Source organism: Ranitomeya variabilis, chromosome 5, assembly GCF_051348905.1.
Source record: "Ranitomeya variabilis isolate aRanVar5 chromosome 5, aRanVar5.hap1, whole genome shotgun sequence".
Taxonomy (NCBI): Eukaryota; Metazoa; Chordata; class Amphibia; order Anura; family Dendrobatidae; genus Ranitomeya; species Ranitomeya variabilis.
In genome coordinates this window covers 417262257-417273961 of record NC_135236.1, presented here as the reverse complement: position 1 = coordinate 417273961, position 11705 = coordinate 417262257, and the positions used below count along the sequence as shown (strand labels likewise).

The following is an 11705-nucleotide window of genomic DNA, read 5'->3' as shown; positions in this document are numbered from 1 at the left end:
TACAATCCAGCCATGGCCGATGCTGCAATATCATCGGCCATGGCTGGAAAACCTGCTCTGGCCCCCCCCCCCCCACCGATCACCTCCCCAGTCCTCCGTTATGTGGTCCGGTCCCCTCCGTCCGCCTGTCCGCTCCCTCCTTGCTCGGATCCACCCCCCCCTGTGCTCCTATCACCCCCCATGTGCTCAGATCCACCACCCCTTCATACTTACCGATCCTCCTGGTGTCCGTCCGTCTCCTCGCTGGGCGGCGCCATCTTCCAAAATGGCGGGCGCATGCGCAGTGCGCCCGCCGAATCGGCCGGCAGATTCGTTTCAGATATATTTTGATCACTGCGATATAGCCTCAGTGATCAAAATAAAAAAAATAGTAAATGACCCCCCCTTTATCACCCCCATAGGTAGGGACAATAATAAAAATAAATAATTTTTTTTTTTTTTTCTTTTTCTACTAGGGTTAGGGTTAGAACTAGGGGTAGGGTTAGGGCATGTGCACACAGTGCAGATTTGGCTGCGAATCCGCAGCGGATTGGCCGCTGCGAATTCGTAGCAGTTTTCCATCAGGTTTACAGTACCATGTACACCTATGGAAAACCAAATCCGCTGTGCCCATGGTGTGGAAAATACCGTGCGGAAACGCTGTGTTGTATTTTCCGCAGCATGTCAATTTTGTGCCGATTCCGCAGCGTTTTACACCTGTTCCTCAATAGGAATCCGCAGGTGAAATCCGCACAAAAAAAACACTGGAAATCCACTGTAAATCCGCAGGTAAAACGCAGTGCCTTTTACCTGCGGATTTTTCAAAATGGTTCGGAAAAATCTCACACGAATCCGCAAAGTGGGCAACATAGCCTTAGGGTTAGGGTTGGAATTAGAGTTGGGGTTGGAATTAGGGCTAGGGTTGGAAATAGGGTTAAGATTAGGCTTGTGGTTAGGGTTAAGGATAGGGTTAGGGGTGTGTTGGGGTTACAGTTGTGGTTAGGGTTGGGATTAGGGTTAGGGTTGGGATTAGGGTTAGGATTAGGGTTGGGATTAGGGTTACGGGTGTGTTGGGGTTAGGGTTGTGATTAGGGTTATGGCTACAGTTGGGATTAGGGTTAGGGGTGTGTTGGGGTTAGTGTTGAAGTTAGAATTGAGGGGTTTCCACTGTTTAGGCACATCAGCTGTCTCCAAACGCAACATGGCGCCACCATTGATTCCAGCCAATCTTGCGTTCAAAAAGTCAAATGGTGCTCCCTCCCTTCCAAGCCCCGACGTGCGCCCAAACAGTGGTTTACCCCCACATATGGGGTACCAGCGTACTCAGGACAAACTGGACAACAACTATTGGGGTCCAATTTCTCCTGTTACCCTTGCGGAAATAAAAAATTACTTGCTAAAATATAATTTTTGAGGAAAGAACAATTATTTTTTATTTTCACGGCTTTGCGTTGTAAACTTCTGTGCAACACTTGGGGGTTGAACGTGCTCACCACACATCTAGATAAGTTCCTTGGGGGTCTAGTTTCCAAAATGGGGTCACTTGTGGGGGGTTTCTACTGTTTAGGCACATCAGGGGCTCTGCAAACGTAACATGATGCCCGCAGACCATTCCTTCAAAGTCTGCATTCCTAATCGTCACTACTTCCCTTCCGAGCCCCGGCATGTGCCCAAACAGTGGTTTACCCCCACATATGGGGTATCAGCGTACTCAGGAGAAACTGGACAACAACTTTTGGGGTCCAATTTCTCCTGTTACCCTTGGGAAAATAAAAAATTGTGGGCTAAAAAATCATTTTTGAGAAAAGAAAAATTATTTTTTATTTTCATGGCTCTGCGTTATAAACTTCTGTGAAGCACTTGGGGGTTCAAAGTGCTCAACACACATCTAGATTAGTTCCTTGGGAGGTCTAGTTTCCAAAATGGGGTCACTTGTGGGGGAGCTCCAATGTTTAGGCACACAGGGGCTCTCCAAACGCGACATGGTGTCCGCTAACGATTGGAGCTAATTTTCCATTCAAAAAGTCAAATGGCGCGCCTCCCCTTCCTAGCCTTGCCGTGCACCCAAACAGTGGTTTACCCCCACATATGAGGTATCGGCGTACTCAGGACAAATTGGACAACAACGTTCGTGGTCCAGTTTCTCCTTTTACCCTTGGGAAAATAAAAAAATTGTTGCTAAAAGATCGTTTTTGTGACTAAAAAGTTAAATGTTCATTTTTTCCTCCCATGTTGCTTCTGCTGCTGTGAAACACCTGAAGGGTTAATAAACTTCTTGCATGTGGTTTTGAGCACCTTTAGGGGTGCAGTTTTTAGAATGGGGTCACTTTTGGGTATTTTCAGCCATATAGAACCCTCAAAATGACTTCAAATGTGAGGTGGTACCTAAAAAAAATAGTTTTGTACATTTTGTTGTAAAAATGAGAAATCACTGGTCAAATTTTAACCCTTTAAACTTCCTAGCAAAAAAAAAAAAATTGTTTCCAAAATTGTGCTGATGTAAAGTAGACTTGTGGGAAATGTTATTTGTTAACTATTTTGTGTCACATAACTCTCTGGTTTAACAGAATAAAAATTCAAAATGTGAAAATTGCGAAATTTTCTCCAAATTTCCGTTTTTTTCACAAATAAATAAATTATCGACCTAAATTTACCTCTAACATGAAGCCCAATATGTCACGAAAAAGCAATCTCCGAATCGCTAGGATCCGTTGAAGAGTTCCTGAGTTATTACCTCATAAAGGGACACTGGTCAGAATTGCAAAAAACGGCCAGGTCATTAAGGTCAAAATAGGCTGGGTCATGAAGGGGTTGAACTTTTTTATTTTCATATTTTTTAAAACATTTTTTTACTTTTGCCATGCTTCAATAGTCTCCATGGGAGGCTAGAAGCTGGCATAGCCTGATCGGCTCTGCTACATAGGAGCGAAGCTCAGATCGCTCCTGTATAGTAGAATTGTTGCATTGCTATGAGCGCCGACCACAGGGTGGCGCTCATAGCAATCCGGCATAAACAAGGAGACCTCTGGTTACTATGCCGACGCATCGCTGAACACAGATCACGTGACTTCGGTCAGCGATGCGCTCATTTCTGTCCGGATGGCCAGAAGCACTAGTTAAGTGCCGCTGTCAGCGTTTGACAGCAGCATTTAACTAGTTAATAGCGGCGGGTGAATCGCGATTTCACCCGCCGCTATTGCGGGCACATGTCAGCTGTTCAATCCTCAGCAAATACTGAAGGAATATGCCCCGTGGCAGCATAAACTTAAAGAAAATCTAACAGGTCTTTGAGAGCAGAATTCTTGCTGGTTTGTAGATGATTAAATACAGTACTTATTTCATGCAATAAAATGCAATTTAATTATTTAAAAATCATTAGAATGTCATTTCCTCGATTTTACTTTGATATTCTCTCTCAGTTGAAGTGTACCTACTATATAAATTACAGACCTCTCCATTCTTTGTAGGTGGGAAAACTTGCATGATCGGCAGTGTATCAAATACTTATTTTCCCCACTGTATTTTACTATGTCTTGTAGTTCCTTCAAGCCATATGACTGATCGCAAGACCTGAAAGTTCCTTCAGCTGCTCAGGACGTGCAACCTCAATGCAGGTCCTGGTTGCTTCCCTTCTTTCTTTGCACTGATTACATAAATTACCGTATATACTCTAGTATAAGCCAAGATTTTCAGCACATTTTTTTTAGTTTGAAAGTGCCCGCTCGGCTTATACTCGAGTCATTGACCCAGGGGTCGGAGGGGGATTGGCAGCTGTCACATCATACTCACCCTCTCAGCACGGTCTCAGCACCTCCCTGCTTCTCAGATGGTCTCTGGTGCCTGCAAATCTTCCTGTTTTCAGTGGTCACGTGGTACCTCTCATTAAAGTAATGAATATGGACGCGACTCCACTCCCATTGGCGTGGAGCGCATATTCATAACTTTAATGAGCGGTACCATGTGACCACTGAACACAGGAACAAGCTGCCGGAGAAGCAGGGACTTGCAGAGAGACCGCGGTAGGACGGGGGAGAGTAAGCCATGCGATATTCACCTGTCCCCGTTCCACCGCCGGGCTGTGTCTTCAGTGTCCTCTGGCTGTGACGTTCAGGTCAGAGGGTGCGATGACGTGTTTAGTGCGCACTCTCTGCCTGAACAGTCACTGCAGAGACCAGGAAGACACAGCGGGGGTGGAACGGGGACAGGGAAATATTGCAAGTGCCGGGGGCCTGAGCCAGCGGCGACACCGGCACCTGACACCCATAGCGTGCCGGTGTCCCCGCTTGCTCAGGACCCCGGCACTCGGCGCCCAGCGATGAGAGGTGAGTATGCAATTTTTTTAATTTTTTTTTTTTTTTTATCGCAGCATATGGGCATATGCTATGGAGCATCTTATAGGGCCATCAACCTTTTGGAGCAGCATTAATATTCTATAGACTTGCAGTGTTCCCCAAGTCCGGTCCTCAAGAGCCACCAACAGGTCATGTTTTCAGCAATTCCTTAGTATTGCACAGGTGATAATTGCATCACCTGGACAGGCAAGCATTCAATGACCTGTCCAATACTAAGGAATCCTCAAAACATGTCCTGTTGGTGGCTCTTGAGGACCGGAGTTGGGGAACACTGCAGTATAGAGCATCTTATGGGGCCATCAACTTTTATGGAGCATTATAAGGGGTATATTCTATGGAGCATCTTATGGGGCCATTATTAACCTTTGTGCAGCATTATATGGGGCATATTTTTGTATGGAGCATCTTATGGGGCCCATCATGAACTTTATGGAGCATTATATGGGGCCCATCATGAACTGTATGGAGCATTATATGGGGCTCCTGATTCAATATGGATATTCAAAAACACTTATCCTACTGATGTCTCAATCAGTTTTATTGGAATCTATTTTTATTTTTGACGTTTACCGGTGGCTGCTGCATTTTCAACCCTAGGCTTATACTCGAGTCATTAAGTTTTCCCATTTTTTTTTTGTGGCAAAATTAGGGGTCTCGGGTTATACTTGGGTTGGCTTATACTCGAGTATATATGGTAGTTTGGGCCAGGAGGACAGAGAGCAGTTCTCTCAGTGATCGGGAAGGATGCAGTTTCTGCGGTCTCCATCACAAATTGCAACTTCCAGACAGTTAAGTTGTGCACACTTTTTAGTACTTTTTAATAAGTTCCACAATTGGATGTGTTAAAAAAAAAAAAAAAAAATCATGTTCCTGTGCTAAGAAAATCTGATAAATCTGCCCCTGCTATCTGATCATACCACAACTCCTTCCCAGAATAGGAAACCATACAGCATATACAGACAGGACACTATGGGATCACAGCTTTTTTTTTTTTTGTTTGTTTTTTTCCTGTGAAGTAAAATATTTCCCTGCCTTTTATCGCAGTAGTGAGTGTTTATGCCTCGTCTCCAGTACCCTGAGCTCATCTATGTAATCACTTATTCTGCTGCTGTTTGTACTTTATTCATTGTTTTATGACCATTTCCTTTTTAACCCCTTCCCGACCTTTGACGCCACGTAGGCGTCATGAAAGTCGTTGCCAATCCGACCTGTGACGCCTATGTGGTGTCATGGAATGATCGCGTCCCTGCAGATCAGGTGAAAGGGTTAACTCCAATTTCACCCAATCTGCAGGGACAGGGGGAGTGGTACTTCAGCCCAGGGGTGGTACTTCACCCCCCCCGTGGCTACGATCGCTCTGATTGGCTGTTAAAAGTGAAACTGCTGCAATATCATCGGCCATGGCTGGAAAACCTAATCTGCCCCCACCGCCACCTATCGCCTCCTCAGTCCTCCTTTCTGCCCCGTACTGTGGTCCGCTCCCCTCCATTCTCCTGTCCGCTCCCCCCCCCCCCCACCCGTGCTCCGATTTCCCCCCCCCCCCTCATACTTACCGAGCCTCGCGGTGTCCGTCAGTCTTCTTCATGGGCGCCGCCATCTTCCAAAATGGCGGGCACATGCGCAGTGCGGCAGCCGAATCTGCCGGCTGGCAGATTCGTTCCAGGTAGGTTTTATCACAGTGATCAAAATAAAAAAAATAGTAAATGAACCCCCCCCTTTATCACCCCCATAGGTAGGGACAATAATAAAAATAAAGAAGAAAATGTATATATATTTTTTCTTCCCCCACTAGGGTTAGGGCTATGGTTAGGGTTAGGATTAGGGTTAGAATTAGGGTTAGAACTAGAGTTAGGGTTAGATTAGACTATGTGCACACATGGTGCGGATTCGGCTGTGGATCCGCATCGGATTGGATTCGTAGCAGTTTTCCATCAGGTTTACAGTACCATGTAAACCTACTGAAAACCAAATCCGCTGTGCCCATGGTGCGGAAAATACCGTGCGGAAATGCTGTGTTGTATTTTCTGCAGCTTGTCAATTCTTTGTGCGGATTCCGTTTTACACCTGCTCCTCAATAGGAATCCGCAGGTGAAATCTGCACAAAAAACACTGGAAATCCGGGGTAAATGCGTAGGTAAAACGCAGTGCCTTTTACCTTCGGATTTTTCAAAAATGGTGCGGAAAAATCTCACACGAATCCGCAATGTGGGCACATAGCCTTAGGGTTGGAATTAGAGTTAGGGTTGGAATTAGGGCTAGGGTTGGAAATAGGGTTAAGATTAGGCTTGTGGTTAGGGTTAGGGGTGTGTTGGGGTTAGGGTTGTGGTTAGGGGTGTGTTGGGTTAGGGTTGTGGTTAGGGGTGTGTTGGGGTTAGGTTATATCTAGAGTTGGGATTAGGGTTTGGGGTGTGTTGGGGTTAGTGTTGGAGTTAGAATTGAGGGGTTTCCACTGTTTAGGCACATCAGGGGTCTCCAAACGCAACATGGCGCCACAATTGATTCCAGCCAATCTTGCATTCAAAAAGTCAAATGGTGCTCCCTCCCTTCCGAGCCCCGCCGTGCGCCCAAACAGTGGTTTACTCCCGCATATGGGGTACCAGCATACTCAGGACAAACTGGGCAACAATTATTGGGGTCCAATTTCTCCTGTTACCCTTGCGAAAATAAAAAATTGCTTGCTAAAACATAATTTTAGAGGAATGAAAAATAATTTTTTATTTTCACGGCTCTGCGTTGTAAACTTCTGTGAAGCACTTGGGGGTTCTAAGTGCTCACTACACATCTAGATAAGTTCCTTGGGGGGTCTAGTTTCCAAAATGGGGTCACTTGTGGGGGGTTTCTACTGTTTAGGCACATCAGGGGCTCTGCAAATGGAATGTGACACCCGGAGACCACTCCATCAAAGTCTGCATTTCAAAACGTCACTACTTCCCTTCCGAGCCCCGACTTGTGCCTAAACAGTGGTTTACCCCCACATATGGGGTATCAGCGTACTCAGGACAAACTGGGCAACAACTATTGGGGTCAAATTTCTCCTGTTACCCTTGGGAAAATTAAAAAATTCTGGGCTAAAAAAATATTTTTGAGGAAAGAAAACACATTTATTATTTTCACGGCTCTGCGTTATAAACTTCTGTGAAGCACTTGGGGGTTCAAAGTGCTCACTATGCATCTAGATAAGTTCCCTTCGGGGTCTAGTTTCCAAAATGGGGTCACTTGTGAGGAGTTTCTACTGTTTAGGCACATCAGGGGCTCTGCAAACGCAACGTGACGCCCGCAGAGCATTCCATCAAAGTCTGCATTTCAAAAGTCACTACTTCCCTTCCGAACCCCGATGTGTGCCCAAACAGTGGTTTACCCCCACAAATGGGGTATCCGCGTACTCAGGAGAAACTGGACAACAACTTTTGGGGTCCAATTTCTCCTGTTACCCTTGGGAAAATAAAAAATTGTGGGCTTTAAAATCTTTTTTGAGAAAAGAAAAATTATTTTTTATTTTATTTGGCTCTGCGTTATAAACTTCTGTGAAGCACTTGGGGGTTCAAAGTGCTCACCACACATCTAGATTAGTTCCTTGGGAGGTCTAGTTTCCAAAATGGGGTCACTTGTAGGGGAGCTCCAATGTTTAGGCACACAGGGGCTCTCCAAACGCTACATGGTGTCCGCTAACGATTGGAGCTAATTTTCCATTCAAAAAGTCAAATGGCGTGCCTTCCCTTCCGAGCCATGTCGTGCACCAAAACAGTGGTATGAGGTATCTGTGTACTCAGGAGAAATTGCCCAACAAATTTTAGGATCCATTTTATCCTGTTGCCCATGTGAAAATGAACAAATTGAGGCTAAAAGAAATTTTGTGTGAAGAAAAAAAAAAAAAAAGTTTACCCCACATATGAGGTATCAGCGTACTCAGGACAAATTGTACAATAATTTTTGGGGTCCAGTTTCTCTTTTTACCCTTGGGAAAATAAAAAAATTGTTGCTAAAAGATCATTTTTGTGACTAAAAAGTTAAATGTTCATTTTTTCCTTCCATGTTGCTTCTGCTGCTGTGAAACACCTGAAGGGTTAATAAACTTCTTGAATGTGGTTTTGAGCACCTTGAGGGGTGCAGTTTTTAGAATGGTGTCACTTTTGGGTATTTTCAGCCATATAGAACCCTCAAAATGACTTCAAATGTGAGGTGGTCCCTAAAAAAAATGGTTTTGTAAATTTTGTTGTAAAAATGAGAAATCACTGGTCAAATTTTAACCCTTATAACTTCCTAAATTTCCAAAATTCCTTTCCAAAATTGTGCTGATGTAAAGTAGACATGTGGGAAATGTTATTTATTAACTATTTTGTGTCACATAACTCTCTGGTTTAACCGAATAAAAATTCAAAATGTGAAAATTGCAAAATTTTCGCCAAATTTCAGTTTATTTCACAAATAAACGCAAAAATTATCGACCTAAATTTACCACTAACATGAAGCCCAATATGTCACGAAAAAACAATCTCAGAACCGCTAGGATCCGTTGAAGCGTTCCTGAGTTATTACCTCATAAAGGGACACTGGTCAGAATTGCAAAAAACGGCCAGGTCATTAAGGCCAAAATAGGCTGGGTCATGAAGGGGTTAAATTTGTAGTTCGCTGATCTGGGTGGTTAGTCTATGCATCGTTGTCATCTGGTTAGAAGCCAACTTTTGTAGTTTCCACATGTCCTGTCATAATAAACCCAGCAAACTGCCTTACAGGTTTTTACAAGTTTGTCTAAGTATTTTCCTATTGTTGTTGCAGTGGGAAGCCTTCACAATCCCAGAATTGCAGAATTTCCTGCGCATCCTGGACAAGGAAGAAGATGAACAGTTGCAGAGTTTGAAGCGACGCTATTCATGCTACAAGGAGAAACTAGAGGAAGCGCTGAGCGGAGTGCGCAAACCTGGCTAGAGCTGCGGCCACAAGGACCTGTGTATTACAGCATGGCGGAGCAATGTGCACATGTGTGGCTCTGTGCAGAGGAGACTTGGTTGCAAGGGAACATGTCCATGGGAAGATACTTGTGTGGCTTGTCGTAAACTGGCCATATGGATATGATGGATTGACTTATACTGGGACTATAAAAGCTGCCACAGAACATGTGGTCTTTGCTGCAGACAATCCAAATATCAAAATCATTTTTAGATTTTGGGTTTTATTTTGTTTTTTTTGTTTTTTTAGTTAAATTATATTTCTTATAAATTATTCAAGCTTTAATTCTGACAAAAAAGATTGTTTTAACGCATCAGGATTTTATTTAAGGTTTTTTTTTCTACTTTTTATTGTTTCAAAAATGTGACGAATGTCTGATATAGAGATGGGCTGATTCAGATCAGCACCTGAAGATTCGCAAGAATTCATGAAGGTTCTATGATTGTTCAGTCCAGCAAGCAGAACAGCTAGTGATGATCCTGGAGGCCCAGATAAGCGGGGCCCTCCGATGCTTCTATAGTGTTGGGAGGGTATGTTTCAGAGGGACAGCGGATAGACTAAAGGAAAGTGTGTAGAGCAGCAGATGACAGTAAGGTTGGGTTTCTCTTTTGTAGGCATATAGCATGTTTAGACGCTCTGTAATGATTGGAGGAAACCTCCACACTTCAGATGCATAATGAATGAGATGGAAAAAGTAGGTGAAAAGCCAGTCTGTATTGATCTGTAATACATTGGCAGATACAATGGAAGCCGCTCTGGAAATAATCTGCTGTGTGCTCTGGTAAGGAGGTCTGCGTGCCAGAACGATCACACAGCTCCAGAGGATAAGAATGTGATAGAAAAGGTAGAAGTAATGGTAGGACTGTAGGGTGCTCCGAAACGCAGCACCTTTACTACGTGTAAGAGTTGTATGAATAGTGCATGTTCCGAGAAAACCAAAGAACAATCGGATCACAGACAGCGTTATTTGTGTTACTGTATTTTAGATTTGTCACTTTAGGTTCGTGTTAATTCAGCGCTCTCCGGCGAGCAGTTCATCGGGATCTGTCGGAATGCCTAAAAAATCACCCCCACGGACGTATTGTTCACCGTAGAGGGTGGCATTAATATGAACCTAGCCTAAGAAGTATTGTTGTACAATTTTCCGTTTTCTTATGTTTACGATCAGTCACTACGTTTCGGTTTCTCGTTTACCTATCTCTGCATTGTACCCTGGTGCGTATAGCTAGTGCTACTGATGACACGTGGATAGAGCGACTCCTAGTGGTCAGACATCAGGTTTTTACTGTCACCACTTCATCTCATAGTAGAGAAACCTTGGCTTATAATCTCTTTTATTTACATCTGGAATGTGGGGCACTAGAGAAGTGTGGGTGTTTTTTTTGTTTTTTTGTTTTTTTTTTCAGTTAATCACATATAAGGAATCCCTATGTATCATTTAAGGGGCAGTTTTATAATCTGAGAAAATGGCTTTTGCTGATTTTAGAAGACCCTAATTTTGAAGGGTTGGGTTGTAGTCATATCCATTTGCTCAGAAGTTTTTGTGTTTTTTTTTAATCTTTTTTTTGCGTGAGTGTTACCTGGATATCGGGAAAGCCTGCATAGTGGTGTCGTTTCCCAATGCAGCAAAATAGATGAAATGACCCATTTTATTTTTAAGCTGTCTAAAGTTGTATTTAATGAAATGGTCAACTGTGAATGTGTTTTTTTTTTATTTTTTTTTAACTTTAAATGTATTTTAATGGGCATATCCAGTAGTTTAGACTAAATGATACAATGTCTTATGCACTACACATGGTTTTGAGGACAGATTACTGTATTAATGTCTATATACGTACATTTTACCTTTTTTTAAAAAAAATTTATTATTTAAAAGAAGAAAATTTATAAATTCCCTTTTGGAGGGGAGCAGATTCATGCTACTATGTGCTTATTTGCATGTCTTACCCATAGCCCATCGTGACCGCAATGTGTGTTCACTGTGTGAGATCTTTTACAAGACTTGGCACTGGAATTCTTTTTTCTTTTTAAATTGAACACACTTAATTGTAGAAATTAGATATAAGGACTAGAATATATAAGGTCTTAAGTACTTCTGCCAAATGGAAGAGTGCTGCAATGCAGACACTGCTTCTAACATATGCTTGATGGTACCAGAAAGTTACAATTACAGGATGAAATTGGGTTCGTAAAGTCTACTAATAAAGTTCTTCTATTTATGAATTTGGATATGGTTCTTTTTTTTTCAGAATGGTTTTAATACTTTTGCTGTTTATTAAGTTGAAGTTGAGTAGTGTGCTTTTGTGCATGCACAGCATTCATCTCAAGACATTTTTCTATTTTCAGAGCTACATCAGATCTCTAGGTCACTCTTGAAATGTCATGTGTCACGACCACAAGGGTCGGTCCAGCGGACTGCACAACAAA

The 11705-nt window shown here is 43.0% G+C and overlaps 1 protein-coding gene across 3 annotated transcripts in view; it reads left to right on the top strand.

The window, feature by feature from the left end:
• RASSF3 (Ras association domain family member 3) overlaps positions 1–11501 on the top strand; it is a 246331-nt gene extending 234830 nt beyond the window's left edge. For all 3 annotated transcript variants that reach the window (XM_077265208.1, XM_077265209.1, XM_077265210.1), the window contains one exon: positions 9108–11501. In XM_077265208.1, the coding sequence (XP_077121323.1) occupies positions 9108–9257 (150 nt within the window). In that variant the 3' untranslated portion in view covers positions 9258–11501. The remainder of the gene's footprint in view (positions 1–9107) is intronic.
• Positions 11502–11705: the final 204 nt, after the last annotated feature.